Source organism: Equus przewalskii, chromosome 1, assembly GCF_037783145.1.
Source record: "Equus przewalskii isolate Varuska chromosome 1, EquPr2, whole genome shotgun sequence".
NCBI lineage: Eukaryota > Metazoa > Chordata > Mammalia > Perissodactyla > Equidae > Equus > Equus przewalskii.
In genome coordinates this window covers 104,222,845-104,250,430 of record NC_091831.1, presented here as the reverse complement: position 1 = coordinate 104,250,430, position 27,586 = coordinate 104,222,845, and the positions used below count along the sequence as shown (strand labels likewise).

The following is a 27,586-nucleotide window of genomic DNA, read 5'->3' as shown; positions in this document are numbered from 1 at the left end:
GTAAGTCCCGTTCCTTTCCCAGGTTTGGGAAGTTCTCAACTGTTATTTCTTTGAACAAGCTTTCTGCTCTTTTCTCCCTCATGTCTCCCTCTTGAATACCTATATTCCTTATGTTACTTTTCCTAATTGAGTCAGATAGTTCTCCAATAATTTTTTCATTTTTTAAATATCTTAATTCTTTCTCTTCCTCCACCTGAAGCATTTCTATATATCTATCCTCTACATCACTAATTCTTTCCTTCATAATGTCAGCTCTATTTTTTATGAATTCTAAATTATTTTTTATCTCATTAATTGTGTTTTACATATCCAGAATTTCTGGGGTTTTTTTTTTTCTTTAGAGTTTCAGTCTCTTTGGTGAAGTATTCCTTCCGCTCGTTGATATCATTCCTGAGCTCACTGAACTGTGTTTCTGAATTTTCTTGTAACTCATTGAGTTTCTTTATGACAAGTATTTTGGATTCTCTGTCATCTGTATTGTAAATTTCTGTGAGGTTAAGATTGGTTTCTGGAGACTTGTCATTTTCCTTCTGCTCTGAAGTGTTAATGTGGTTCTTCATGGTGTTTGATGAAGTCATCCTTTGCTGGTGCATTTGCAGTTGTATCAGGTTGCAGATTCCACCTGCCACTGTTGGAGTGGGGCAGGAGCTGTGTTTCCTGATCCCACCCTCTCTGCTGGAAATTGTGCCCATAGAGCTTCTCTGTGTTTGTGCACTGGCTGCAGTTGCTTGGCAGGTCATCCTTGCACACACAGGATGGGTCTCTGCTCTGCCAGCAGGTTGCTCTGGTGCAGGATCCCTGCTCTTGGCAAGGGACCCACTGAGCTGGGAGCTGCAGGCCAGCTCTGTGCTCACAGGTAGCTCAGCTGAGCTGGTGTGCTTGGTGTGGGCTCCTTCATGGGGGCTGAGCCACGCCACTTGGTGGTGAGTGTTCCCACCGGTGGGGCTGCTGTGCCACAGTGGGCTCTCTCATGAGCCAGGCTATAACTCCAAAAGTGTTCACACAGGCTGGGCTACCCTCGCCTTCTCATTCAGTCACAGTGGCTGCTGTCTGAGCTCCTGTGACGTAGCTCACTGCTGCCAGGGTGTGGGAGGAGGAGGGGTGTGCTCACCTAGTTCTACTGCCTTACAGCGATCCCGTCCATCCACCTTCAGAGGCAAGGCTGTGTAGATCTCTCAGATGTCCTGTTGTGCTGTGCAGGGCATCCTCTCCTGGTTAAAAAATGTCCATTTAATTGTAACTTAGAGGGGAGAGACAAAGGGAACAACTCATTCTTCCATGATGCTGATGTCGCTCTCCCTGAGTCTTCTTTTTAGATCACACATCTCTCATTCTCCAACTGCTCCTCCTGCGACATGGGCTCCAGAGCTCGTCACATCCTGGATCCTTCTTTCAGACCTGGGGTTTTGGAATATTGTGCTCAGAACCTGTGTCATGGGTGCTAGAGTGGAAAGAACCTGGGTTTGGGAGTTGATGAGACCTGAGTTCACATCCTCTGCCGCTTATGAGTGGGTGATCTGGATTAAGTTATTTAGCATCTCTGAGCTTCTGTTTCCTGCATTCCTACTTAGCGGTGTTCTGTGGCCCACCAGCAAGGCATCACCAGGGAACCTGTTAGAAATGCAGGAGCTTGGGCCCCACCCAGACCCACTGAGTCAAAATCTGCACTTTAACAAGATCCCCAGGTAATTGCAGGTACATTGCTGTCTGAGAAATGCTTGCCTAGAGAACTATGGGAAGAGAATGGTGGATGGTGAGAGCATTCCTTACTCTTCTTGGACATTCTGTTCCTACAAAGTTAGCCTCAGCTTACCTCAGCATTTCAGTAGAACCAACGCAAGGTTGACTCACCTCCAGCTGACAGCTCATTACCTACATGCCTTGCCCCTGGGCTTTTCACTCAAACTTGTTGTTAAGACGTGGTACTATCTTCCAAAATTTGTGTAGTTGATGTTTTGAACCTACAGGAAGAAGTTTACTTTTACCCCCATTTTGTGTATATACACAGCTTTTTGAGGTATAATTCACATATATATTTTACCCATTTAAAGTGTATGATTCAATGGTTTTTATTTATTTATTATTTTAATTTTTTTTGCTGAGGAAGATTCACCCTGGGCTAACATCCACCGCCAATCTTCCTCTTTTTGTATGTAAGCTGTCACCACAGCATGGCCAATTGACAGACGAATGGTGTTGGTCTGTGCCCAGGAACTGAACCTGGGCTGCCTAAGTGGAGTGCGCTGAACTTAACCACTAGGCCACCGAGACTGGGGCTCTGTAGTTTTTAGGATTTTCACAGAGTGTGCATCGATCACCACACTTAATTTTAGACCATTTCATTACCCATAAAAGAAACCCCTCTCCCCTTATCTATCGCTTCCATCTACCCCCTATCTTCCCCAGCCTTAGGCAATCCATTCTGTTTCTGTGGGTTTGCCTCTTCCGGACATTTCACATGAATGGAATCATGCAAGATGTGGCCTTTTGTGTCTGACTCCTTTTGCTTAGCATGAAGGATCATTTGTGTTGTAGTATATTTCAATACTTTATTTGTTATTATGGGTGAATAATATTCCATTGGATGGACATACATTTTGTTTATCTATTTCTCAGTTGATGGACATTTGGGTTGTTCCACCTTTTGGCTATTATGAATACTGCTGCTATAAAAAATTCGTATATAAGTTTTTTTGTGGACATATGTTTTCATTTCTCTTGGGAACCAAAAAGTTGAATTGCTGGTATGGAATTTAGCATGGTAACTATGTTTAACCTTTTCAGGAACTGCTGGATTGTTTTCCAAAGTGGCTGCACTATTATATTCTTACCAACAATGTGTAAGAATTCCAGTTTCTCTGTATCCTCATTAGTACTTGTTATTGTCTCTTTTTGATTGTAGCCATTCTAGTGGGTGTGAAGTGGTATCTTATTGTGGTTTCGAGTTGCATTTCCCTGATGACTAATGGTGTTGAGCATCTTTTCAAGTGTTTACTGGTCACTTTTACATCCTCTCTGGAGAGCTATCTGTTTAGATTCTATGCCCATTTTTACATTGGGTTATTTGACTTGTTATTGAGTTGTAAGGGTTGTTTATATATTTTGGATACAAGTTCCTTATCAGATATATGATTTTAAACAAGTTTTTCCTGTTTTGTGGGTTTTTTGACTTTCTTGATGGTGTCCTTAGAAGTGCAAAACTTTTTAATTTTTATGATGTCCAGTTTATCTATTTTTCCTTTGTTGCTTGTGTTTTTGGTGTCATATCTAAGAAAAGTTTGCTTGTTTCAAGAGTAGGTCCTTCCATCTGGTTATATTAACTCTTCCTCCTTGCTATATAGTTAATGTCATTTGAAGTTCTGAAGGTGTGCATTCTTTATGTTTAATCCAAGTAGTTTTTAAAAATGCTGGCTTTTATTCATGCAATTACTATTATACCATTAAACACACACCCAAACTATTGTTTAGCAGACACTTCCAGTTCATCCACGAGGAGATGTCAAGAGACTTTATGAAGCGCATGCCTGAAATTAAGAATGGAGGGAAATCTGGCTGCTGAAATTAAGAGAACTTATTTCTTTTTTGCTGAGGCAGATTTTCCCCGAGCTAACATCTGTGCCAATCTTCCTCTATTTTCTTAGTATGTGGGCCACCAGCACAGCATGACCACTAACGGAACGGTATAGGTCCGCACCTGGGAATCGAACGTGGGCTGCTGAAGTGGAGTGCACCAAACTTAATCAGTAGGCCGCTGGGACTAGCCCAAGATAACTTTAAAAAAATTATTCTCCTAGCCCTATCCTGGAACACTGTCGGAAAAGGCAGTGAGGCCTGTTGGCCTTCTCAGGCCTTGGTGAATTCATGATTCACTCTAGACCTACGTTGGGAGGGGGTTTCAGGGAACCAGGCGTTAGTTCCAAGGTCTCTATTTTCCCCTCACAGACTAGGAAAGCATCAGCTCATATTTGGTCTTTTTGGCCACTTCTGGCATCACATGCTCTCCGAGATTAAGGGTTACAGCGTCAGGATCACATTCACAGGACTTTCTGGCGCCTGGGATGTAAATTCACTGGGCTCAGAGACTTGGGCTTCTCTAAAAGCAGTGAGTGCTCTCCTGTTGCTTTTCCGCTATTTCCTGCTACTAGCCTTGCTCCTCAGTTAGAGGCGCTTTGCCCTCCCGGTGGAGATGATCCTCTGTGACCATTTGAGCATCTAGCTAAGGTGTGTTTCTTCCTTGGGGTTGTTCGCTCTGAGTCTAGCCACCCAGGCAGCTCACCCTACTTGCTTGAACATTTCCCCAGCCTGCTTGAACATACTCAGTGCTCTGGCTTTTCCCACTTAGTTCTTAAAGGATTGTGCCCAGCCTGGGGACCTGGCTTTTTTATGGGGTCTCTTCCCTCCTTTACACTTGTTCTTTTAACATCTGACCCTTTCTGATGCAAGCCCTCTCTGCGAGCTCCAAGGCCTCACATAGAGTTTTCCTAGATGCTCTCTTCTTGTTTTCCGTGTCAGATTTTTCTGTTTTTCAGCTTTCCTTCTGATAATATCTGTTTGATATTTTTTTTTTCATATAAAACCCAGTGGTTAGATGATCAGAGGGGAGGGCAAAGAATGTCCCAGAGGCTGATTAAAAATGGCAACTTGTAATTGAGTCAAATGAAGATCTAATCCCATAGTGCTGTGGAAGTTTCCAGAATAAGGGAACTCTTGGATATTGCTGGGCACAGCAGGGAGCCATCTCTGGTTTTTGGCAGGGAAGTGGCAGTCTGGTGAAAATAGGGGGTGGGTACACTTTCTGGGACGTTTGGTCTTCTCTCTTGGCGTCCAGGCTCTCTGGTGGCCACACAGTGGTCACAGAGGCTGTTCCTCTGCCCCTTAGGGCTGGGAGTTCTGGACCTGAAGGAGTACCTCTGGAGGCACAAGGGGCCCCAGAAAGCAGTCCCCCCACTACTCCCGGGCAGCTCCCCACCTTGCAGAATCTGGCTATGAGTCGCACCAGTCCCTCCTTTGAGTGTTTTGAAGTTTCCTTTCACAAAGTCTTCGCATTGTGCTCTTAGCCCTCAGCTACAGGGGAGGCCATGCTGAGGGGAGTTAGAAAGATGCCTGGTGATGTTATGGAGGACGGGTGGGGACTGGGGCCGGAGACAGGGCTCCTGTCTTTGGATCTTCAGCTCTTTGCGGAATGTCCTACTCATAGTCGGAAACGAGGATGGATAGAAGGAAGAACAAGTCACCCAATCCCAGGAGGCTGTTAGCGCCCAGGGGAGAGATGCTGGGGCTTGCCTGGTGGGGAGGGCATGGATTAGAGAAATAGTGGAAATGACAGGACTTGGAGTGGACCGAAGGCTAAGGGGAGGAGGGCCGGGAATGAGTCTGGTTTTGACTGGTTGTGGTGGTGGTACAACGGTGCTGGGTAATTTGGGAGAAAAAGCTTGGGGTGAGGGCAATCTGAGCTCGTGTGTCAAGGGTCTGTGGGGTGTCAGGTGGAGGAGGGGTCTGCATGGGGCCCTGGACCCGGGCTGCACCTTCAGTGTGGAGCACATCACTTTGCAGTTGTCCACCAGTCGCTCTTCGTCTCTCAGCTCATTTCCTGCGGCTGATCTTCTGACGTTGATTGTGAGCTTTTTGAGGGCGGAGGGATCATGTTACTTAGATCTTCTGGGCTCTTCCTGCATGATGTTTGGTAAAGAAAACCTCGTCGGCTTGCTGCGCAGGGGTGACACACATGGGCAGGGGAGGAAGTGAGGCTAGACAATAGAAAGCAGGCTACTTCCGGAGAATGAAGACTGAGGAGAGATTGTTTGTCATCGTTACCACATGTTGCCTTCCCTGATTAGAATGTCTGTCCCCCAGCCCGCTTCCAGGACGTTTTGTGACCAAGCATAACACTCATCCTTCAAATTGCTGCTAATTTATTTACAGTTTTTGGTGATTGCATGTCATGTGCACCCTGAGAAAAACAAGCAGGGAATCGAAAAATGATGATTTTTTCCTGGAAAAGCATGCCCATTCTAGGCCTGCAGTGACAGCAGGAGCCAAGGCAAACAATCGGATGAAACCAGAGCCGCTGTGGAACCCGCCTTCCCAGTGGCTGTCCCCAGCCGGGTGGGATTGCGACATGGCAGGCCTGCGGCCAGGCCTTCCCGGGGCTGCGTTTGGGGCAGGTGGGTGGTGGGTCAGGAGGGGTGGGACGGTGGAGAGCGAGGTGTGCCCCTGAGCTGCCCGGAGAACTTCAAAACTGGGAGACCCTTTCTGGATCACTCCTCACCCCTGAGCAGGCTTCCCAGACTTTGGGGAGGAGTTGAGGTGCAAGGCTAGAATGGGGGTGGGGGGTGCTGTGAATTTCTGGCCTCCAGCCAGAGCAACTCCTGGTCCTGCGTGTGCCTTGAAGGGAGAGGCCTGGCCCCCCGAAGGGTAGGACAGATGGGGCTTAGCCAAGCTCTGTTTAGCCAGATGATCCTGTTACCCTGACTTGGTGCAATGGTGGTTTGTGTGTGTCCAGTGGAACACAAGCTAATATGGCGGGAGTGGAGGAGAGGCTTGCTGACCTGGTGACATCTGAGTTTTAGCACATGGAGAAGTAATTGTAATTTCTCTGGTTTTGAAGTGTGACGACCCCACAGTCTCATGACACACAAAGGGTCCAGGGCCCACCTGGTGAGCAGGCACCCCATTGGCACATAGCAGCCCCCCGTGATCCCACAGACGTTGGGTCTTTTCTTGAGTCTGTGCCTGCTCTCTGGATGATGCAAAGTAAATGTCAGCCGGAGACAGGGCACATCCTCCCACCTTCTGTGTCTGTGGAGTGGCACTTGAGTAGGTCTGACCGCCAGGGGGAAGGAGTTCTGGCCAGAAACTCAGCCTTGCTTTAAACACCAGCTCCTTCCGGCAGCTAAGGTGGCCATGTGTCTGGTGCTGGGCCAGTGTCAGGCAGCCCCCAGGTTGAGTAGGACACGAGTTCACATAAGCTAAAGGAACTCCATGCTGGAAATGGAGAGAGCTCTGTTTTCCTTGGGCTGTGTCAGATGCAGATGGAAGAGCCATTCGCAGTGACAGCGCTGTGATTTGGGAACACACGTTGGCTATTGTTTGGGATTTTCTTCTTGATTCCCTATTAATTTGTGGCACTTACTGTGAGTTAGATTTAAACGTAGGGGAAAACAGCATCCCACAAACAAAGACATGTCATTCTCACCAAGGGACCAATAGTGTGTGGAAAACAGGGCCGCTCCAAGGAAAATATTCCCGGTGTCAAGGATGGAGCGCGGTGCTGCTGCTTTGAGGCCTCTGAGGGTTTCCCGCTGTAGGGTGGGCTGCCCGCACCTCTCTCTGCTTCCCCCAGCCCTCAGAAGCTGTGCTTGCCTCGGTCCAGCCCAGTGATTGTAAGATTCCTTTCCAGGTAGCCTAGTTTTGGTGTGGGTTTCTTTTTGCCCCCACACCTTGTAGTCCAGCTATACCTCAGAATCCAGGTCCCCTACCTCATCCCATCTTCCTTGAGTTAAAGTCTAGACTCATGAAAACAAAATTGCTTAAGGCAAGAAAGGCCTGAGAACCACAAGGAGGCTGATGCAAATATACTGCAAACCAGATGTTTCCTTCTCCATGGCAAAGAGGCGCCCCAGTTCACGGGGCATCTGGGGAAGTGTTTTCCTTTAAGGAAGACATCTGTATGGAAATGGTAGCCCGAGTAATGCGATGTGACAGTTGCTATGTCAACTCGCGTATTTTCCCCTCCCCTTAAATTATTGACCGACTCAGTCAGTGTTGCATAAAAGTCATGCAATGCCTTGGAATGTGTTTATGTGCTGTCCTCTGCCAGAACTTTTCAGCATTTTTTTCCTTAGTGTATTTTGCTTTTGGGAAGATGGCCTGTCACTTTGGTTTAACTGTGCTCTTTCTTTTTTGTGAAACTACATATTTCTTAGATTTGTAATGGGGCAGTGGTGGCTTAGGCTCCAGGGGAGCAATTGAGGGGGCAGGAGGTGGGTACGGCAAGGGGACTTGAAGCCCCTCAGTTGTGATGGAGTAAGTATAAACCATAGGCCAGTACGTGAACAACTTGCAGTTAGTGTGTGTGGGTGGGTGGGTGTGAACTCCTCCCTCGTTGGTTCCTGTGCTGGTACAGGTCATGGGCCTTCTCTGTGTCTCTGCTCAGCTCCGGGCTGTGTATCAAGCTGCCTGCTGGCCATCTAACGAGTACTTCAAAACTGAAACCCTCACGCCTCTTCTTCCTTCTCACTTCCTCCTGGTGAAGGCACCTGCATCCTTTCACTCAAGCTTGAGAGCTGGCTGGGCCCCTGCCTCCCCTCTCTCTTCCGCCTAGGACTAGTCTGATTCCCAGCTAGTCTTTTCTGCCCCCTGAGCATTTCCCTCCCCGCCAGCATGATCGCTGTAGGCATCCCCTCCTCACTCTTGGCCAGATCACCATAGCCTCCCATTGTCCTCCCTGCCTCCGGCCAGCCTCACCCCCACCTGAATTCATTCTCCACACTCACTCAGTGTGATTCTTCTTCTCAAATAATTGTTTTTTTTAGTTTCAAAAGACTAATTCTTTTGGGCATAACCTGTTCTCTTTCTAAAACACCACTCTGATTATGTCTCTCGTTGATTGGACTCTTCCAGGGACTTATTATGAAGCCAACACTTTGACCTGATCCCTGGAGCCTCCAGCACTGGAGCCCAGGGTGGCCCAGGCCTATTCTTGGAACTCTGCCCCAGCCCTCCCAGAGAGCATGTCTGGTCTGAGCATTTGTGTGCCCCCCAAATTTATATGTTGAAATCCTAACCCCCAAAGTGGTGGTATTAGGAGGTGGGGCCTTTGGGAGGTGCTTAGGTCATGAGGGTGGAGCCCTCAGGAATGGGATTAGTGCCCTTATGAAAGAGACCCCAGAGGTCTCCCCTGACCCTTCTGCCATGTGAGGGGACAGCAAGAAGCTGGCAGTCTGCAGCCTGGAAGAGGGCTCTCACTGGAACTTGACCACGCTGGCACCCTGATCTTGGACTTGTGGCCTCCAAAACTGTGAGAACTATGTTTCCATTTTTTATAAGCCACCTAGTCTATGGTGTATTGTCACAGCAGCCTGAATAATGAAGACACAGCCCCTGAGTGGATGCTTGCACTGCTCACGTCTTGGAGCTCTGGTCATGATGTGTGTGGTCATGGCCTGGTGGCCTGTCTTGCCCCTGCTGGACAGTGTCTTCTGTCCTGGATCCCTGGTGACAGTGCCTGGCACTTGTCAATGTTTGAATAAATGGCAGCCCCCTGCCCCCCGTCCTACAGTGCAAAACAAGGTCCTCAGGTGTCCACTCTGTTAAGGTCTTTCTGTGCTTACCGGCCTCTCCTTTCTCTTCAGTGTCTTGGCTTGTCCCCTCCTTATCTCTCAGCTCATCTGCCTCTTTCCTACTCTCTGGCCTTTGTGGGAGCCTGGCTCCGGCTCTGCCCTCTGGTCTCTCTGTCCATTCTTCACCTGGAGCATAGTGGTTAGAGCAGGGGCTTGAACCAGTGGGACCTGGTTCACATCTAGTCCCACTGCTGCCGTTTACAACCACATGACCTTGAGCAGGTTCACCTGAAAACCAGAGTCAGCTGTGGCCTGCGTTACTGAGATGCTGCCCTTGACGTTGCGTCAGATGCTGGGTGAGTGCTTGGACATGTGGTTCTGCGAATATTATTTAGAACAGCGGTTGGGTTGTGTCGCTCTCCTCCTCTGAAGCATGGGGGCTGCCACTTGTCTACAGGGTACGGCCCTTGAGACCTCCCCGACTGGCCTTCTCCGTCCTGCCCTCACCTTCAGCTCTGGCCCACTGTAGTTCTTGTCCTTGCTTGGTGTGCTTTCATGTCCCTGAGGCTCTGTCACCTCCCCGCACCTCCAGTGCCTTTCTCCCATAACTGGGCCTGACTCATTCTTCGGTCCCAGGTAGGACACCTCCATTGAAGGCTCTCTGTCCCCTCAGCAGGAATGACCTGCTTCTTCCTCTCGGCTCTCTCACAGCACACAGCCCGGCCTGATTTTACTTTCTTCTGCTTCATGTCCCAGGCACGCTCTCCTCCTCTGAGTTCTAAGTGTCTTAAGCCAGAGTCTAAATTTAATTCCTGGAATGGATTTATGATGTACTTTGCACATAATAGCTACCCAACATGTGGGTTGAATGAGCAACACGTGCTTCAGAATTGTGACCTCTGGAGGGTCCACGTGCCAATTTGGTGCCTCCTGCTGTCCTCTGGGCAGGGGCAGGTGAGGAGGGACAGCAACGCCAGCTGCAAGTGCCACCATCCCCCATCTGGACGATGCTGATCTGTCACAGTGCTCCTCCTTACTGAGTTGGGCTATGGCCTCAAAATGCTTCTCAGGGCATGTCTCTGCTGTCACAGCCCATCCTTCTGAGGTAACAGGTGACAACCAGCTCCCTAAACTATACTGTGGAAAAATCACAGTAACTTTTTCAAAACGATTGTTTTATGTATTGATTGGTTAAAAAAAATGTCTAAATAAAAAAGGGTTTATCTCCCTTAAGAATCTTAGGCAATAAAAAAGCTTTAAAAATCTTGTTGGGAGGTCCTGGTTGGGTTAAAGTGTGTGCCTTAACCTGGCTTGATGTGTGCCCACAGCCTTGGGAGGAGAAAGTGAGGAACACAATGGTCAGCTTAACGTTCCCTGATAGAAAAAGGAACAGTCATGAGAAAATGTGGTAGGTAGAAACATATCCACTTGAGGGAGCGGACAGGCTGGCAGTGATCAAGCTGTGAAAGAAAGACAGATATTTCCACGTAAACTAGAGTAGAAAGTTTGGAGAGGGAGCTCCCAGGAAGAAATGGGAGTGTTATGAAGCAGTTTCCATTGTTTCACTGACAAAACCCAACAAATAACAAAGGGCTTTTCATACTTCTTTGAAATCCCAGAACAATGCTTGAAGCAGGTGGAGGAAGTTTCTAGAAACCACTTAAAAGCTTCCAACACCGAGGAAAAGCAGTTTGGCAAAGTGAACTCTTTCCAGAAACCTGTGTGATGACCAGGTGAGAGGATACTGTAGTCTCCATTTGACATGCGGGGGACTCAAGGCTGTGGGGTGGGGGTTAGGTCACGCAACTAGTAATTGGATAAGCCAGAATTTGAGCCCCATCTGGCTCTGAAGTTCATATCCTTTTTTTCTACACCAGGTATATAGGGCAGTATCTAAAATGCTTTCTGTCGTCCTGCTCTCTTTTGTAACTCCAGTCCATTAGAGACTGGCGAATGAATGAAGCCAGTGTGTTTTGTTGAGATGGTGTTTGTGAAGGGTGAGAGGGCTGTGTCTAGATTCATTTTATGTGTGTGGATGTCCAGTTGTTCCAGCACCGTTTGTTGAAGATGGTATCTTTGTTCCATTTATTGCCTTTGCTCCTTTGTCAAAGAGGAATTTCTGTTTTTGTGTGGTTCTATTTCTGGGCTCTCCGTTCTGTTCCATTGATCTGTTTGTATATTTCCTCACTGATACAGGGACACAGTGTCTTAAATACTATAGCTTTATAGCAAGTCTTGAAGTTGAGTAGGGTCAGTCCCCCAAATTTGTTCTTCTCCTTTGATATAGTGCTGGCTATTCTGGGTCTTTTGCTTTTCCACATAAACTTTCGAATCAGTTTGTCGATATCCCCAAAATAAATTGCTGGGATTTTGATTGGGATTGCATTGAATCTGCAGATCAAGTTGGGAAGAACCGACATGTTGACAATATTGGGTCTTCCTATCCGTGAACATAGAATATCTATTTATTTAGTCCTCCTTTGATTTTGTTCATCAAAGTTTTGTAGTTTTCCTCATATAGATCTAGTACATAGTTTGTTAGATTTATGCCTAAGTATTTCAGTTTATGGAGGTACAAATGTAAATGGTATTGTGTTTTTAATTTCAAATTCTACTTGTTCATTGCTGGTATATAGGAAGATGATTGGCTTTTGTGTGTTAGCCTTGTATCCTGCAATCTTGCCATAATCAGTGTTTGCAGCCCTGTCTCTCCCTTGTCTAGGCATCACCCAGCTCCTCCTGCTGCTTGGGATGCCCTGGGTGTGGCCTTCGACTTGCAGGGCTCTGTGCCTCTGCTCACAGGTTACACTGCCTGCAGGGCCCCTGCGCATCATCCCTGCCTGTTGAAACCCTACTCACCGATCCAGAACCTGAGCTGGTGGAGCTCTCCAGGCTCACTTTCCCAATACCCTTCAGTACAGTTGATTCCCTCCTCTGGGTGCTTGTGACGCTTTGGTTCCCAGCTTGATTCCAGCACCTTTCACACCCTGTCCTGAATCAGAGAAGCTCTCTCCTCCTCTGTAGGCTGCCTACTCCCAGGGGCAAGAGTGGAGGCTTACTCATCAGCCTCTTCTAATGCCTTTGGGAACTCGGCCAAGGGTAGTTGAGTTCAGTTGATCTTGCTGAGCCTTGATGAAGCCAGGCCACTGGAAGTTAGCCTTAGGACCTCATTGTCTTCACTTGTTTGGGAAACCTTGGAGTGTCATAGTATGAAATCCATTACTGACATCTTCCTTGTGTTCCACATCACCTGTCACTCAGGGGGAAAGGGAAATTAAATTGGTGCAGTGAGGCTGGCCTTTAACAATGCCCGTTGATTGCCGTCACCACTGTACAGCCTTCTGCAGGTGTCTAGTCTCTGCTTAGACCCTAGATGGTGGAGAGCCTAGAAGATACTGATCAGGATCATATTTTTTCTTTTAAAACTACGGATGTTGTGGTTTCCACTTTCTAAGTCTCAGAACTCGCTGGCTTCAGGGTCTCAGAAGTGATGCCCTGAGGCTGGCTCTGCAGTGCCTGTCAGTGCCCCGGGATCCATCCTTTGTCCTTGCTGAGCTGGGTACAACCTCTCTTCGCTGCCCCTGCCACCTTTCCTCCTTCCTGTTTCCTCTTGACTCGGTAGGATGGTATCATGCTTTTCTGATCAAACGCTGCTGCTCTCTAGAAGGCTGACCCTGCTTTTCAGGAGTTGGTTTTGAGAACAATTTCTTTGAGGCTTGTTAAATTTGATAGGGATTCACCTTCATTGTTATGTATACGTAGCAGCTTAAGATTAGTTTTGAAAAAGACAGTTCAGTCTATTTTGTGACAACTTGTGTGACTAATTAATGCTCTGCAGTGCACCATGAAACTTGCAGGGCACCGTGCAAACACCAAATCATAACAAGCTTCCTGTTTGAAACTATCATAGTAAATTGAACATCTGTATTTCAGTAATACACTGTATTAGTAAACTGAACATCTTTTATTGATTCACCTTGTTAAGCAGGAAAATAATCCTTACAGTTTTGTAATCCTCCTGTAAGTTCTAGTAGGTGCCATTTTGAAAATGAATTTAGCTGAATAAATGAAGGCAGATGTCAAGCACTGAATTGGCCCTTCTCTCTCAGCTGGCTCTGTCAATTTTGGAACTATTGTTGGAGATGATATAATTCACCAATGATATGAAACTGACATAATGGATTAGATGCTTTTGGTCTTTGGAGAGGAGGGGCTGGCTGTGCAGAGTTAATGTTTAATAACAGGCTAATGTCATTGTAACCTGGTCTTCACAGAGTTTTCTACTTAAGTTCCTCAAAGATCAGAGAGAAATAGGGAAGAAGGGGGTGGCAGCTTAACCTGAGCAGCCCACAAAATTTGCTTCAAAGTCTTGAGCCTTATATTACATGTTCAGGTGACTTGTTTTCTACTCCATTAACATTTTCCTGCAAATCTTCACCTGGAAAGATTTGACTGGGAGAGTGCATCTTTTTATTTTGTGGCTTCTGGACCCCTGGGGCTCAGATGAGAAGCAGATATAAAAATGGAAATAAAAGGGGTATAAAAAAGATGCCAGAGAAGAAGTAAACTGTGGTACCTCCAGACAATGGAATATTATTCGGTGCTGAAAGGAATTTTGAGATATCTAGTCCTGGAAGGACATGGAGGAAACTTAAACGCGTATTACTAAGTGAAAGAAACCAACCTGAGAGGCTACAGACTGTATGATTTCAACTATATGACATTTTGAAAAAGGCAAAACTATGGTGACAGTAGAAAGATCAGTGGTTGCCAGGGGTCTGGGAAGGAAGTATGAATGGGTGGAGCACAGAGGACTTTTTGGGAAGTAAAACTATTCTGTGTGATACTATAATGATGGTTACATGTCATTATACATTTGTCCAAATCCATAGAACGTACACCAGCAAGAGTGACCCCGAATGTGAGCTCTGGCCTCTGGGTGGTCAATGTGCCAGTGTAGATCGCTTAGTTGTAACACCTGTACTGCTCTGGTGGGTGATGTCGATAATGGGGGAGGCTATGCTTGTGTGAGTACCGGGGGTATATGGGAAATCTCTGTACTCTCCCCTCGATTTTGCCATGACCTTAAAACTACTCTTAAAACACGTCCTAATTAAAAAAAAAAAAGATACCAGAAAACAACCAAAGTAACTTTGGTGTTTCAAATGTAATTCTTAAGCACGGACGGGAGGGTTGCACAGCTGAGAGACAGGAGGCAGAGGCCATGACTGGATTTGCCTTTGGAGCAGCCACTCAATAGGGGTAAATTCACGGGGAGTCCGAGGCAGGGGACAGGCTGAGCGGCTGTCACAGTCACCTGTGGAGATGATGGTGGCCTGGACCCAGCTGGCATCCAGGGCTGCCATCCCGAGGCAGCAGGTGGGAGTGAGGCACTTGGCGACTGGCGCAGGAGCCAGGGGAGGAGAGCTGACTCATTAATTAGCAGGCGCCGAGCACATTCCACCTGCCGGGCCCTGGGCGGGGCCTGTCACCCCCGATCCTCATCAGAACTTGTCAGCCACCTCGGGTGATCAGTTTGGGCAACTCCAATGAGGAGTGTAGGGCTTAGTGAGGTGGAGGGTGTGCCGAGGTCACCCCTACCAAGCAGCAGACCCTGTGTCCAAGCTCAGAATGGGCAGAATCAGCAGCTTCCGTGACTGTTTAGACTTGGGCCAGGCGAGAGTGGGGGGAGGAGGGCTGTCTCTACCCTTCTCCTCCTGCAGCTCCCAGCCCCAGGACCTGCTTGCCTAAAGACACCCCCACCACCCTGGTGTGATGCGCCCCATTCCTGACAGCTGGCCCATCTCCGGCTTCTTGGAAAGGGCACTGTTCTTGGGGTCCAGCGGCCTAGGGCTGGACCCCGCCTCAGGCCCCCTCAGAGCTTCAGCGTCCTCCTCAGAAACATGCAGATGACAGTTTCCTTATGAGAGTAAAAGAAAATCATGTAGAGGCAGCCAAGGGCCAAGGGCGATGTTAAGAGGGTTTGTTCAATGCCCTGAGATAATGTTGGATTTGACTCAATTTGGGGAGTTCCCAGTTGTGGCACATAATTGGACTTTGAAAAGAAATGTGAGTCTTACTCATTGAATTTGTCAATATTGGTGTGTAGCCTTTTTTGCCCAGCGACATTGGGATGCATCCTATTTTAGAGTCAACAGTGAACCATCTGTGACTTCCCCTGCAGGTGATAGTGGCCACTCTATCCTGGTCAGTGCTCTCAGAAAACGTCCGCTAGAAGTATCACTGGCTTTCCCTATGCGTAATCTCTCCTTTGCCCCTTGACGGGGGCTCCATGCTGTTGAAACTTGCTCCCCTGGGGGCCGGTCGGCTGTGTGCACACCCTCCTTTTCTCTTGGCTTCCTCTTTAGTTGTGGCTGTTTACATAAAGGAGAGCTGGTGGACCACCGAGGATGTCCTGAGAACCTCTGATCCTGCACGAGAAGGTCTGATGAAGGTAAGGTGATGTAATTTTAAATAGACATTGCAAAACAGGTGTTAATAGTCACTGTAGTTATTATCATGTTAAGAATTTAAACCAGTCTACCCCTGTGGGTCAGTTTTGTAGGGCTCTGTGACAAAATACCACAAATTGAGTGGCTTAGACAACAGAAATGTGTTGTCTCATGGTCCTGGAGGCTGGAAGTCTGAGATCAAGATGTCAGCAGGGCTGGTTCCTTCTGAGGCCCGTGAGGGAGGATCTGTCTCCTAGATACTGGTGGCATCAGGTGTTCCTGGCTTCTAGATGATGTTCTCCTTGTGTCTCTGCATCATCTTCCCTCTCTGTGTGTCTGTCTGTCCAAATACCCCCTTTCGGTAAGGACCCCAGTCCTTGGATTAGGGCCCACCCTAATGACTTCATCTTGACTTGATCTTCTGCAAAGACCCTGTTTGGAAATAAATCATTTGCTCATGTACTGGAGGTGAGGACTTCAACATCTTTTTAGGGAGCACAACTCAATCCATAATACCCTCCCAGCAAGGAAAATAGTAGTAAATGGCCAAATGTAACAGATATCTGTTTATCTCTGTAAATCTCTTTTACCTTCCTGAGTGGCCTCTCATGTCTTAGTTTTAAAACTTTAATCCACAGCATCTCTCTAGTGTGTAGGAAAGTTCTGCTTAGTGTATTCAAGTGATGTTTGTTGGTACTTAATGTGAGTCAGACATTGTGTGACATCCAGCCCATGCGTTACCTCAGACTCTTTACAGGGACGACCTAATTTCAGAATATTCAAGGTATTTGTTTTGCAGATGAGAAAACTGAAGCTGAGCCACACAGCTAGTAAGTGATTTTTCTGGACATAAGCTCCAGTCTCTCTGATGTCAGGCCTGGCAGTCTTTGAAGTGCTGTGGCTTCATGGAGCAGAGACCCAGGATGGCAAGGGTGAAAGCAGGCACCACAGCAGCTCCTCAGAGGTCAGGCGGAGTCCTCGTGGCTGAGATTTGGCTGGGGCCACGGCTGAGGAGGAGGGTAGGAACCAGCTGAGAGTTTGGAATATTCACCTCTTTTCATTTGATTGGCATTTTTATCTTACTTCTGTAGGTGGGAAGAAGGATGGTGCTTCTTGGCAGTCTTGAAGTGGTGGGTCTGTGCACAGTTGGCTGGAGTTGCACAGGTTCTCTCTCACGGGACCCTGTGAATACTGAATGAAATATCAGTATTCTTTCAGGTTGGGTTTGAAGAATGTGGTGATAATCAGGTTTTTTTTTTTCTTTTCTCTGTTGAACAGTTAAAAGGAAAACAAATCCAGTTCTGGCTTTTATTCCCGAACAACAGCTTCATTGAGATGTAATTCACATACTATAAATTTCACTCTTTTGAGGTGTACAATTCATTGATTTTTAAGCATATTCACAAAATTGTACGTTGATCACCACTGTCTAATTCCAGAACATTTTCGTTACCCCAAAAAGAAACATCATACACATTAGCAGTCACCCCTAATGTCCCTCTTCCCCCAGCCTCTGACAACACTAATCTATTTTCTGTCTCTATGGATTTTCCTATTCTGGGCATTTCACATCCATGGAATCATATAATGTGTGGTCTTTTGGGTCTGGCTTCTTTCACTTAGCGCAGTGTCCTCAAGATTCATCTGTGTTGTAACGTGTCAGAACTTCATTTTTTTATGGCTGAATAATATTCCATTTTATGTATATACCACATTTTATTTATCCAGTCATCAGTTGATGAACATTTGGGTTGTTTCCACTTTTTGAATAATGCTCTCTAAATAATCCTCTATGGACGTTTTTGTGTGGACATGCATATATTTTCGGTTCTCTTGGGTAAATACCTAGGAGTACAATTGTTGGGTCCTGTGGTAACTCTGTGTTTAACACGTTGGGGAACTGCCAGACTCTTTTCCACAGCAGCTGTACCTTTCTACATTCCCATTAGCCGTGTCTGAGGATTTCAATCTCTCCATATCCTCACCAACACTTTTTATTGTCTGTCTTTTTTATTTACTCATCCTAGTGAGTGTGGAGTGGCATCTTACCATGTTTTTGATATGCGTTTCCTCGATGGCTAAGGATGTTGAGCATCTTTTCATGTGCTTATTGGCAATTTGTATATCCTCTTTGGGAAAATATCTGTTAAAATCCTTGGCTGCATTTTAGTTGGGTTATTTGACTTTTTTTTTTTTTTTTTTAAAGATTTTATTTTTTCCTTTTTCTCCCCAAAGCCCCCCCGGTACATAGTTGTGTATTCTTTGTTGTGGGTTCTTCTAGTTGTGGCATGTGGGACGCTGCCTCAGCGTGGTCTGATGAGCAGTGCCATGTCTGTGCCCAGGATTCGAACTAACGAAACTCTGGGCCGCCTACAGCGGAGTGCGTGAACTTAACCACTCGGCCACGGGGCCAGCCCCTATTTGACTTTTTACTGTTGAGTTGTAAGAGATTTTTATATATTCTGGATGCAAGTTTCCTATCGCATATATGATTTGCAAAGATTTTTTCCCCATTCTGTGGGTTGTCTTTTTTGAGGTCTGGTTTTTTCCCAGCTTTATTGAGATGTAATTGACATATGACATTGACATTGCGTAAGTTTAAGGTGTACAATGTGTTGATTTGATACACTTATATATTGCAAAATGCTTACCACCATAGGAGAGCTAACACCTCCATCATATCAGGTCATTAGCATTTCTTTTCTGTGGTGAGAACATTTAAGATCTAGTCTCTTAGCAACTTTCAAGTATATAATGCAGTATTGTTATCTGTAGTCACTATGCTGTGTGTTAGAGCCCCAGAACTTATTCATCTTTTAATTGGAAGTTTGTGACAACAAACTTTGACCAACATCTCTCCTATCCCCCAGCCCCCAGCCCGTGGTAACCACCATTCTACTCTGTTTCTATGAGTTCAGCTTTTTTAGATTCTACTATGTGAGATCATACAGTATCTACCTTTCTCTGTCTGACTTATCTCATTTAGCATAATACCCTCAAGATCTATCCATGTTGTTGCAAACAGCAGGATATTTTCAGGTCTGGTTTTAATTGACTCAATAGATATTATTTTGAAAAGGATTTTCTTCCAGCAAATTAACGATGGGCTTGAGATTCAGCAAATGAGCGTGATATACCCAGTGGGGCTGCCTGGCACGCCCATTGGTGTTGCTGTCCCGGCCTGTTTGCCTTGGGCCGGGTGGTGTTTAGCGGTTTGGTGTTCTCAGTGCTAGGAAGAGTCTGATTTCCTCTTTAAATAATTTTTTCAGAACGAGAGTGGTCACTTCCTTCATGTACCAGTTCTTCTAAGTTTAGATGAGGAAAACTCCCACATCTTCTGAAAATGTGGCCTATGTTGTAAACAGAAAGAAACTTGGATGCTATTGCCACTTAATGAACCATGTTGTCAACCCATCCTTCCCCAGCTGTGGACGGGGGCTAGTTCCCCTTTCCATTTATAGAACTTTGCAACTTGACTTCTTTTTTTTTCTTTTAATTACATTTTGTTTCTTAGCTAGCTCTTCTTCACAAATTACCAAAAAAAGTGTTTTAAATGTTTTTTCTGTTAACATAATTAGTGGTCCTAATTGAGGGATTAGACCTGGATCTTAGTTTTGTGTTTTCAGAAACCTTTCTAAGTCAGAGTCACATGTCACACATTTTTTTCCCCCAGTAATGAAATTGGACAAATTAAGTGCATTTTCTTTTTTCCTTCTTCTCTTGCCAGGTTTTGATTGGATATTTCCCTTCTGCCAGATGCGATCTGCTTTTCTCTGCTGGCTTCCCTCTGAACTTTTTGGTTTTATAAGTTGAAAAATATAACCTCCCACATCACACCCATCAGGTTTTGTGACTAGCTAGTTATTCTTAAAGTCTGAGCTTGATTTGGCTGCCACTGTCAGAGATACAAAATTGGGGTGGCTTCTCAGAGTTAAGCTGGGGTGGTTTTCACAAATCTTTTTCTCATCTAAGATTTGGCTCCAGATGAAGGTGAAATATTTTACATTTTGGGCCAATTAATAAGTTTATTGGCACTGAACACTTTGTACCCTTTGCTAGGATGCTGCAAGCTGCCTTATTTTTATTATCAGGGCATTAGAAAAACACACAAATGTTCTAGAGACACCTAGATGATCTTTTCCCTTGACCAGTGGAGGAAACTAAGGCACAAAGAGGTTGTGAGCTGCTGAAGACCTCCCAGCAAATCTAGGCCGAGAAGCCATGACTACAAATGGTGATGATGATGATAAAAATGTAAGGGTCAAGTATTAACTATAAAACCAAGTGTTAATATTTACATTAAACTTCCCTTTCCAAAAGTCTCAGTTCTAATGGATGAAGATGCAGCAGGGGACTGCTGGCTGGACTGGAGCAGGTGCCCTAATTTGGGACTCAGAAGCCTTGGCCTCTTGTTTCGAGCCTACCTGCCTCTGACGGAGCCCTCCTCCAGCTGTCGTAGGTTCTCTTTGGAACGAGGCAGGGAAATCAATAAATATAATCACTTCTCGTCTTTGAGTTTCAATTTCCTCACCTGTAAAGCAGCACCTCCTTGGCAGGTGGTGAGAATCCAATGGTGGCATGTGGGTGGAAGTCACAGCCCAGTTAATGGTTTTGCTGATTTTGTGGTGACAAACACTCACACACTTAGGCTGTCACATGTCAGTATTGTCAGAGTAAAATCCAATGCAAGGATACTGTCACTTTGACAATAGCGGATTGATTTCATCTCAAGTGCCCCATTTTAGCGGTTGCTTAGGGCTGTTGGGAGGACTGCATTTAGGAGGATTCTGAGACCGTATCCAGGCTCAGCCACATGGAGTATGATTGATTAGCTATGTCTGCTATGGGCACAGGAGTGGGAGGCCTCCATTTATGCCCGTATCTGTCATCCGTGGACTATACAAATGCAGAGAATTTTAACAGGCAGGGGCATGAAGTCATTTTGACTTGTTAAGGCTAAAGCTCTGGGTGGGCCTGACATTGACTGCAGTACAGTTTCTTCATTTTCCTGACTTTGCTCTGGGTGAGAGATGGTTCCACTTTTCAGCCTTTGAGTGGCGTGGGCTTCGAGTCCCAGTCATTCTCTGAGATTGGGACTCTAGTGTGTGCTCAGACTCTGTCACAAGCCATCAAAAATCACTTGCTTTTGGGGTAACAATTGATCTCCCCAATTTTTTACCCTTCTCTTGAGAGCCAAAATTCTGGGGCTGTTAAAAATGGCGAATCATTTATTTCTGGACACATTCAGCAAATCTGAAATGCTGGCCTTGCCCCCCCAGAGGTAACTTTCTGGTTCTTTGGCATGCAGTTTCTTGTTCTCTGTCAACTTCCGTTCTACATCTGTGGCCCTGGGGACCCAGGAGGCCCCTCTGGCACTGCCCGTCACTCCTGGAGGCTCATTGGTGTGAAAGGTCAGGGATGTGAAAACGTCTGTGAGAAACTATGATTCACGTTTTGGCTCTTGAGCACGAAACGAACCGTGTGACAGTAGAGCACACACCTGGCCTCGACGTGTGGGTCCGTTCCAAGCACAGAATTTATCATGTCTGATCTTCCTCTCTAGTCTCACTTGGTTGTTCCTTTTTTTTTTTTCCTTCAAAGGTTCAGTCATTTGGGGAAAGGATTGTGCTTTTCATTCTAAACGTCGTTATTTTTGGAAGATTGGAGAGAAATTTGGATGATGATGCCATGTTTTTTTTACCTCACTCTGTGAAGGAGCAAGCTAAAATTCTGTGGAGAGACGGAGCAGCTGTTGGATTTTACACAACCAAAATGAAAGGTGAGGGGCACACGGCGGTGTGGGGTCACCGCCATTTCAGGCCCTCTCCATGTGTGCCTGCCTTGGAGGACTGGCTTAGCACAGGCATTGCTTGGAGGGAATCTTCTGACAAAGGAAGTGTCACTAATTCAGCTGTCATGTAAAGACACACCAGGTATGGATTTCATTTTCACCACCTTTCTCGTTTTACTGGCAAACAGGGTGAAAAGCATGTCCCTTTGATTCCCAGGCGGTGCCATGTCCACCACCAAATACTTGTTGCAGTTGATGGTGTAAAATGACTTTGTAAGCACAATGCTTTTCATTTCTTTTCTTTCATGTTACCAATTAGCTGTCAGGAAAAATACCATTGCTAATAGCTGACAGGTGGTGCAAAAGCGCAATGGATGCCAAGATTTATAGACATTACCTCAGAAGAGAGAAAGGTCGGCCATGATAACCAGGTTACGTTAAAAGACTTATTTTTAGGGGCTGTAACGAGAAGCAAGCATGGAACAAGTACCATTTTGCCGAAGAAATTGGTCTCTTCTTTAAAGTTGCTTTCTTTAATAGTTTCTTTAATTTTTAAAGGCTGTCAACGTCTCTGACTCAGCTGGTCCCAGCTCCATCATTTGTTCTCATAAAGTTCTAAAGTTTAGCAAAAATAAAATTTCCCAGTAAACCGCCATGGATGGGCTGTTTTCTGAGTTGTGTTTTTCTCGGAGGATGAAGAGGCTTGTTCTGGTTTTGAGCTGTGTTCACACTATGTGTATGCTCCACCTGTCCAGGGTGGAGTAAATCTGCATTTCTCCCTTTTGTCCTTCTCAGTGTGATAAGACCAGTTTCCCATGCCAGCTACTCCTTTGGTTAATTATTTGTCAAGTTCAGTCATAGAGGCCTAAGCGCCGTGTCTTTTGGCTCCTTTGGTTGTGATAGCCATTTGCCCTTTGGTTTTGATGTTCCATGTCACTTTTTTGAGCGGCCATGTTCTTTGGCCATTAATTTGAGATAGACCAAGCTACCTGGAGAATAATGAAAATGGGAGGGATCCCTTTTGTGATTTTTCTTTCCTGAGAGACTTATTCATTGTCCTTTTCTACCAAATGGCTGGTCTTAAATCTGTAACAAAATCATTTGCGCCATGGACGTCCTACTAAATAGTAACAAAAACTATTAACAGGCACCAACGTGATGTGTGAGAACCACAGCTGTGGGGCAGAAAGAGCTTGACCTTGGTCTCACCTGGTCCTGCTGCTGCTCCATAGTCGGGGCTTTGTTCTGTGGGGTGAAGCAGAGGTTGGCTGTAGCTGCCTCATCCTTCCCAAGGCAGACCCAGAGCCTTGGAGTGGAAGGAGGACCTTCAGACGCTGAGCCTGGGCAGATCAGACTAGGTGCCTGGATTTCTGCCTCCTCTTGGTTTCCACTGGATTCTATGAATTCAGTATCAAACCTGTAAAAATTAAAGAAAGAAAGAAAATAGATTATTCAGGTATATATTGCCAACTTTTAATTTCTTTTACTGAATATTTATGGATTAGCTTATTTTTGAAGAGACAAAATAAAAATATTTCCATGGAATAATTGTATTTATATCACCACCAGTGATATATGAGAGTTCCAGTTGCTCCACATCCTTGCCAATACTTGGTATCGTTAGTCTTGAAGTTTAGCCATTCTACGAGGTGGGAAGTAGTATGTAATTTTGTTTTTAATTTGCATTTCCCTAGTGACAAATGATATTGATCATATTTTTGTATGCTTTTTTGATAGCCATATATCTTCTTTGGTGAAGTGTTGATTCAAATATTTTTACTCAGTTTTGTTGGGTTGTTTGTTTTCTTATTATGGAGCTTTGAGAGTACTTTGTGTGTTATAGATATCAGTTCTTTATCAGATATATATTTCAAAAACTTTAATTTTGCTATAATAATGTTTTTCAAAGAGCAGAAGTTTTAAGTTTTGGTGAAGTATAATTTATCAATTTTCAGTGTTATTCAGTTCAAAATATTTTTTCTTATTTACTTTGTCATTTTTATGGGTTCTTTAGAACTGACTTCTACATTTCCAGATATTTGGGGGCTATTGCAGATGTTTTTTTTGTTGTTGGTTTCTTATTTAATTCTGTTACAGTAAGAGAATAGTCTGTTATATTTTAATGTTTTGAAAATTATTGAGAGTTGTTTTATGGCCAAGAATATGGTCTCTCTTGGATGACATGCCATGTGGACTTGAAATGGTGTGTATATTCTGCAGGTATTGAGTTTAGTGTTCTGGATATTTCTGTTAGGATAAGGTGATTAATGGTGTTATTCAGATCTTCTACAATCTTACTAGTATTTTTGTCTAGTTCTATCAATTTCTGAAAGAAGTCTGTTGAAGTCTTTATCTATGATTGTGGATTCATCTTGTTTTCCTTTTAGTTCTGTCAGTTTTTACTTTATATATTTTGAAGCTTTGTTATTAGTTGCATCTGTATTTATGATTGTTATATCTATCTGATGTGCTGACCATTTTATCATTATGAGGTATCCCAGTTGTCTCCAGTAATGTTTCTTGTTATGAAGTATATTTGTCTAATATTGATACAGCCACTTCTTATGCTTACTGTTTGCATGGAATATATTCTTTGTAGCTTTTTACTTTTAGTCTGTTTATGTCTTTATATTTAAAGTGTGTGTTTTGTTGACAGCATACAATTGGGTCTTGGATTTTAAATCTGGTCTTGAAAACCTGTGTCTTTTGATGGAAGTGTGAGACCATTTACATTTAATTATTGGTATGGTTGTACTTAGGTCTTCTCTTTTGCAATTTGTTTTGTCTTTTGGTCTTTGTTCCTCTGTTCCTCCTTTCCTGTCTTCTTTTGTTTTAATTAGATATTTTTTAGTATTCCATTTTAATTTCTCTATTGGCTTTCTAGTTCTATATTTTTACCTTTTTTTAAGTTGTTGCTCTAGGGATCACATGCATCTTAAGCTTATCCCAATTTACTTAGAGTTAATATTGAATTACTTAAGGTAAAATATAGAAACCTTGCAACAGTGTATTTTTATTTACATAGTGATATTGTTATATGTTAGATCTGTTCGTTATAAACCTATCAGTACTGATTTATAATTTTTAATTTAAGTAGTCATGTCTTTTAAAGATATTAAAAAAAGAAATGAAAAAATACATAGTTTTAAAATATTCACTCACATATTTGCCATGAAGAATTTTTTTGTGTTGGTCCCAGTTGCCATTCAGTGTCATTTCTCCTTCAGGCTAAAGTACTTTATTTAGCATTTCTTGTATTGGGGTTCTGCTGGCAACAAATTCTCTCAGTTTTTGTTTACTGAAAATGCCTTTATTTCATTTCGTGTTCACATTTGAAGAATAGTTTAGCTGGATATAGAATTGTTAGTAATATTTTTCTTTCCTTCAGCATTTTGCATATGTTCTTCTGGTATCTTCTGACTTTCATAGTTTCTGATGAGAAGTCAGAAATAATTTATTGTTGTTCCCTCATACATAACATGTCATTTTTCTCTGAATGCTCTCTAAGATTTTCTCTTTAACTTTAGCTTTTTTGCAGTTTGATTGTGATGTGTCTAGGAGTGATTTTATTTTTGGTTATTTTGGGGTTTTTTGAGCTTTTGGAATCTTCAAATTAATGTTTTCCACCAAATTTGGGAAGTTTTGGCTATTATTTCTTTAAATTTTTTATGCTACTTTCTCTTTTGTTTTTCTGGGATTCCAATTACATGTATGTTGGGGTGCTTCATACTGTCTTACAAGTCTCTGAAGTTTTGTTCATTTTTCTTTAAACAGTTTTCTCTTTTCTTTGAATGATTTCTATTGATCTATATTCAAGTTTATCTGCCATCTTCAATCTGTTGTTGAGCCCATTTAAAAACTTCATTTATTGTACTTTTCAGCTCTAGAATTTCTTTTATGTATAGTGTCCATTTCTCTGTTGAGATTCTCCGTTTACTCTTTGAGCACATATTTCCTTGTAACTTTTCGAATTATTTAATTTTAATCCTTGAACATATTTGTAAAGCTGTTTGGACATCTTTGTCTGCAAAATTCAACATGTGGGCCTATTTAAAATCAGTTATATTGACTGCCCTTTTTTCTTGAGTATGGATCACACTTTCCTGTTTCTTGCATATTTGGTAATTTTTGATTGAAAACTAGACATTGCAGATATATTGTAGCAACACTGTTTTTTTAATGTTTATTTTTTTCTGAGGATTTTGGATTTTTGATCTAGTAGGCATTTAACTTGCTTGGATCCAAATTTCAAATTTTGTTTCCTTTGCAATATGCAGTTGCTGACATCTTGTGTATGACTTCCCATGGCTGTCTCTTTAGCTTGACCCTGTAGAGGTCTTCCCTTTGCCTGAAAAATTGGTGGTCAGACAAAGATTTGGTCATGGATGTTGCTTACCCTCTCTGTGGTTACCTTGCTTTTGCTGGTTTTGGGCTCTGTACTCTCAGCCTTCAAACCCATTTGGCTTCAGCTTCTGCCAGTTGAGCTGGCCAAGTTGAAGAATGTCCTTGGTTAAGGAAGGCATCACACTCACAGATCTGCTCTCATGTAGTTCCATCTGTCAAGAGTGGACATGTTTCTGGTCTCTGACTTCTTTTTGTTGAGTCTCCTTCACTCCTCTGTAGATTATTTATAAGCCACGGATTTGGGCAGTTGCTCTGAATTTGGGTTTTATTCATTCTGTGGTTCTCTTATGGCTGGGACTTCCCATTTAAGTTCCCGGCTGCTGTTCTAGTCCTAAAATCTGATCTCTGACACCTTTAGCTGGTAAAGCTGTGGTTTTTCCCATCAGTATTTTCTGTAGCCTTGGGGGTTGAGTTATACCCTATGGCCCATAAGCTGCAAACTCACAGGCTTTACCTATTCCAGTTGCAATTTTCTGAAATTAAATTTTCCTCTGGCTTCTATATGCTTTTGAATTCCTTATGGTATATGTAAGTGATTTCTTAAATTTATTTTAAAAATAGTTATTATATGTGGGACTTTGCCTGACCCCTTCATTTTACCATCGTTATCTGATGCAGACTCTGTTCAGGTATGAATGATAACATTTTGTTCCTTGCCTTCCCATCTCTTTCCATAAGTTCTTGAGAGAAGGACTTATTTTGATGAATTAAAAGTGGTTGATATTAGAACCAACCCTGATGGCCTAGTCGTCAAAGTTTGGCACACTCCACTTCAGTGGCCCAAGTTCAGTTCCCGGGTGTGGAACACACCACTCATCTGTCAGTAGCCATGCTGTGGTGGTGGCTCACGTAGAAGAACTAGAAGGACTTACGACTAGAATATACAACTATGTACTGGGGCTTTGGGGAAGGGAAAAAAACGTTTGATATTAGCAGCATGCAGGTAAATTAAAATAGTTTAGATAGCAAATACATGTATTTTATAATGTTTTATTATTTTACATGTATGATTCATGAAAAATCACTATGAATGCATCTGGTTTAATTGACTACAGGAGGAGTTCATAGTTCAGAAGTTCGGAACAGTTAATGATGTTTCTTCAGTGCTGGTTCTGTCCTTGGTGCTTGTCACAGTGTTAAGTAGTGGTGTTGTCTTGATGCATAGGATGTGGCTGCAGCACATGGCATGCTTCTCAGCTTGCAGCAGTACAATTCCTCTCATTAGATTAGATCCACATGATTCAGAATATCTGAATATTTGTTCAGAATATCTGAATATATCAGAATATTGGGCTACACTGAAGTTTATAATTTCATTTTGTGGGGAAAAGAAAATGTACAGATCCATTGCATAAATAGGATCGCAGGAGCCAGGTTTTACGTGTTTAAGAGTATACATTGTTTCTAAGCACATTCTTAGCACATTTGTTTGTGTGTGTGTGACTTTAAGTATTATTTAAAAAAATTATCAGATGATAAAATTTATCCTTTTTGATTTTACAGTTCTATGCATTTTGACCCATGTGTAGATTCATATAACTACCCCACAGTGAAAATACAGACTAGTTCCATCATCCCAAAAAACTCCTTCGTGTTATCCCTGATCATCCCCTCCCCTCACCCCGCCATAACCCCTGGCAACCTCTGATCTGTTCTCC

General features: G+C 43.9%; 1 protein-coding gene across 13 annotated transcripts in view; it reads left to right on the top strand.

Annotated features, from left to right (window-relative positions):
* Positions 1 to 27,586, top strand: part of FAM169B (Protein) — a 210,582-nt gene that overhangs the window by 28,376 nt on the left and 154,620 nt on the right. For 12 of the 13 annotated variants that reach the window (XR_011540050.1, XR_011540046.1, XR_011540039.1 and 9 more), the window contains exons 4-5: positions 15,650 to 15,735; positions 21,335 to 21,512. Coding sequence is in view for 3 of the 13 variants with exons in the window: in XM_070619427.1 (XP_070475528.1) it covers positions 15,650 to 15,735; positions 21,335 to 21,512 (264 nt within the window). In the remaining 10 variants the exon portion in view is untranslated. The remainder of the gene's footprint in view (positions 1 to 15,649; positions 15,736 to 21,334; positions 21,513 to 27,586) is intronic. The other variant, XR_011540052.1, reaches the window with a different exon arrangement.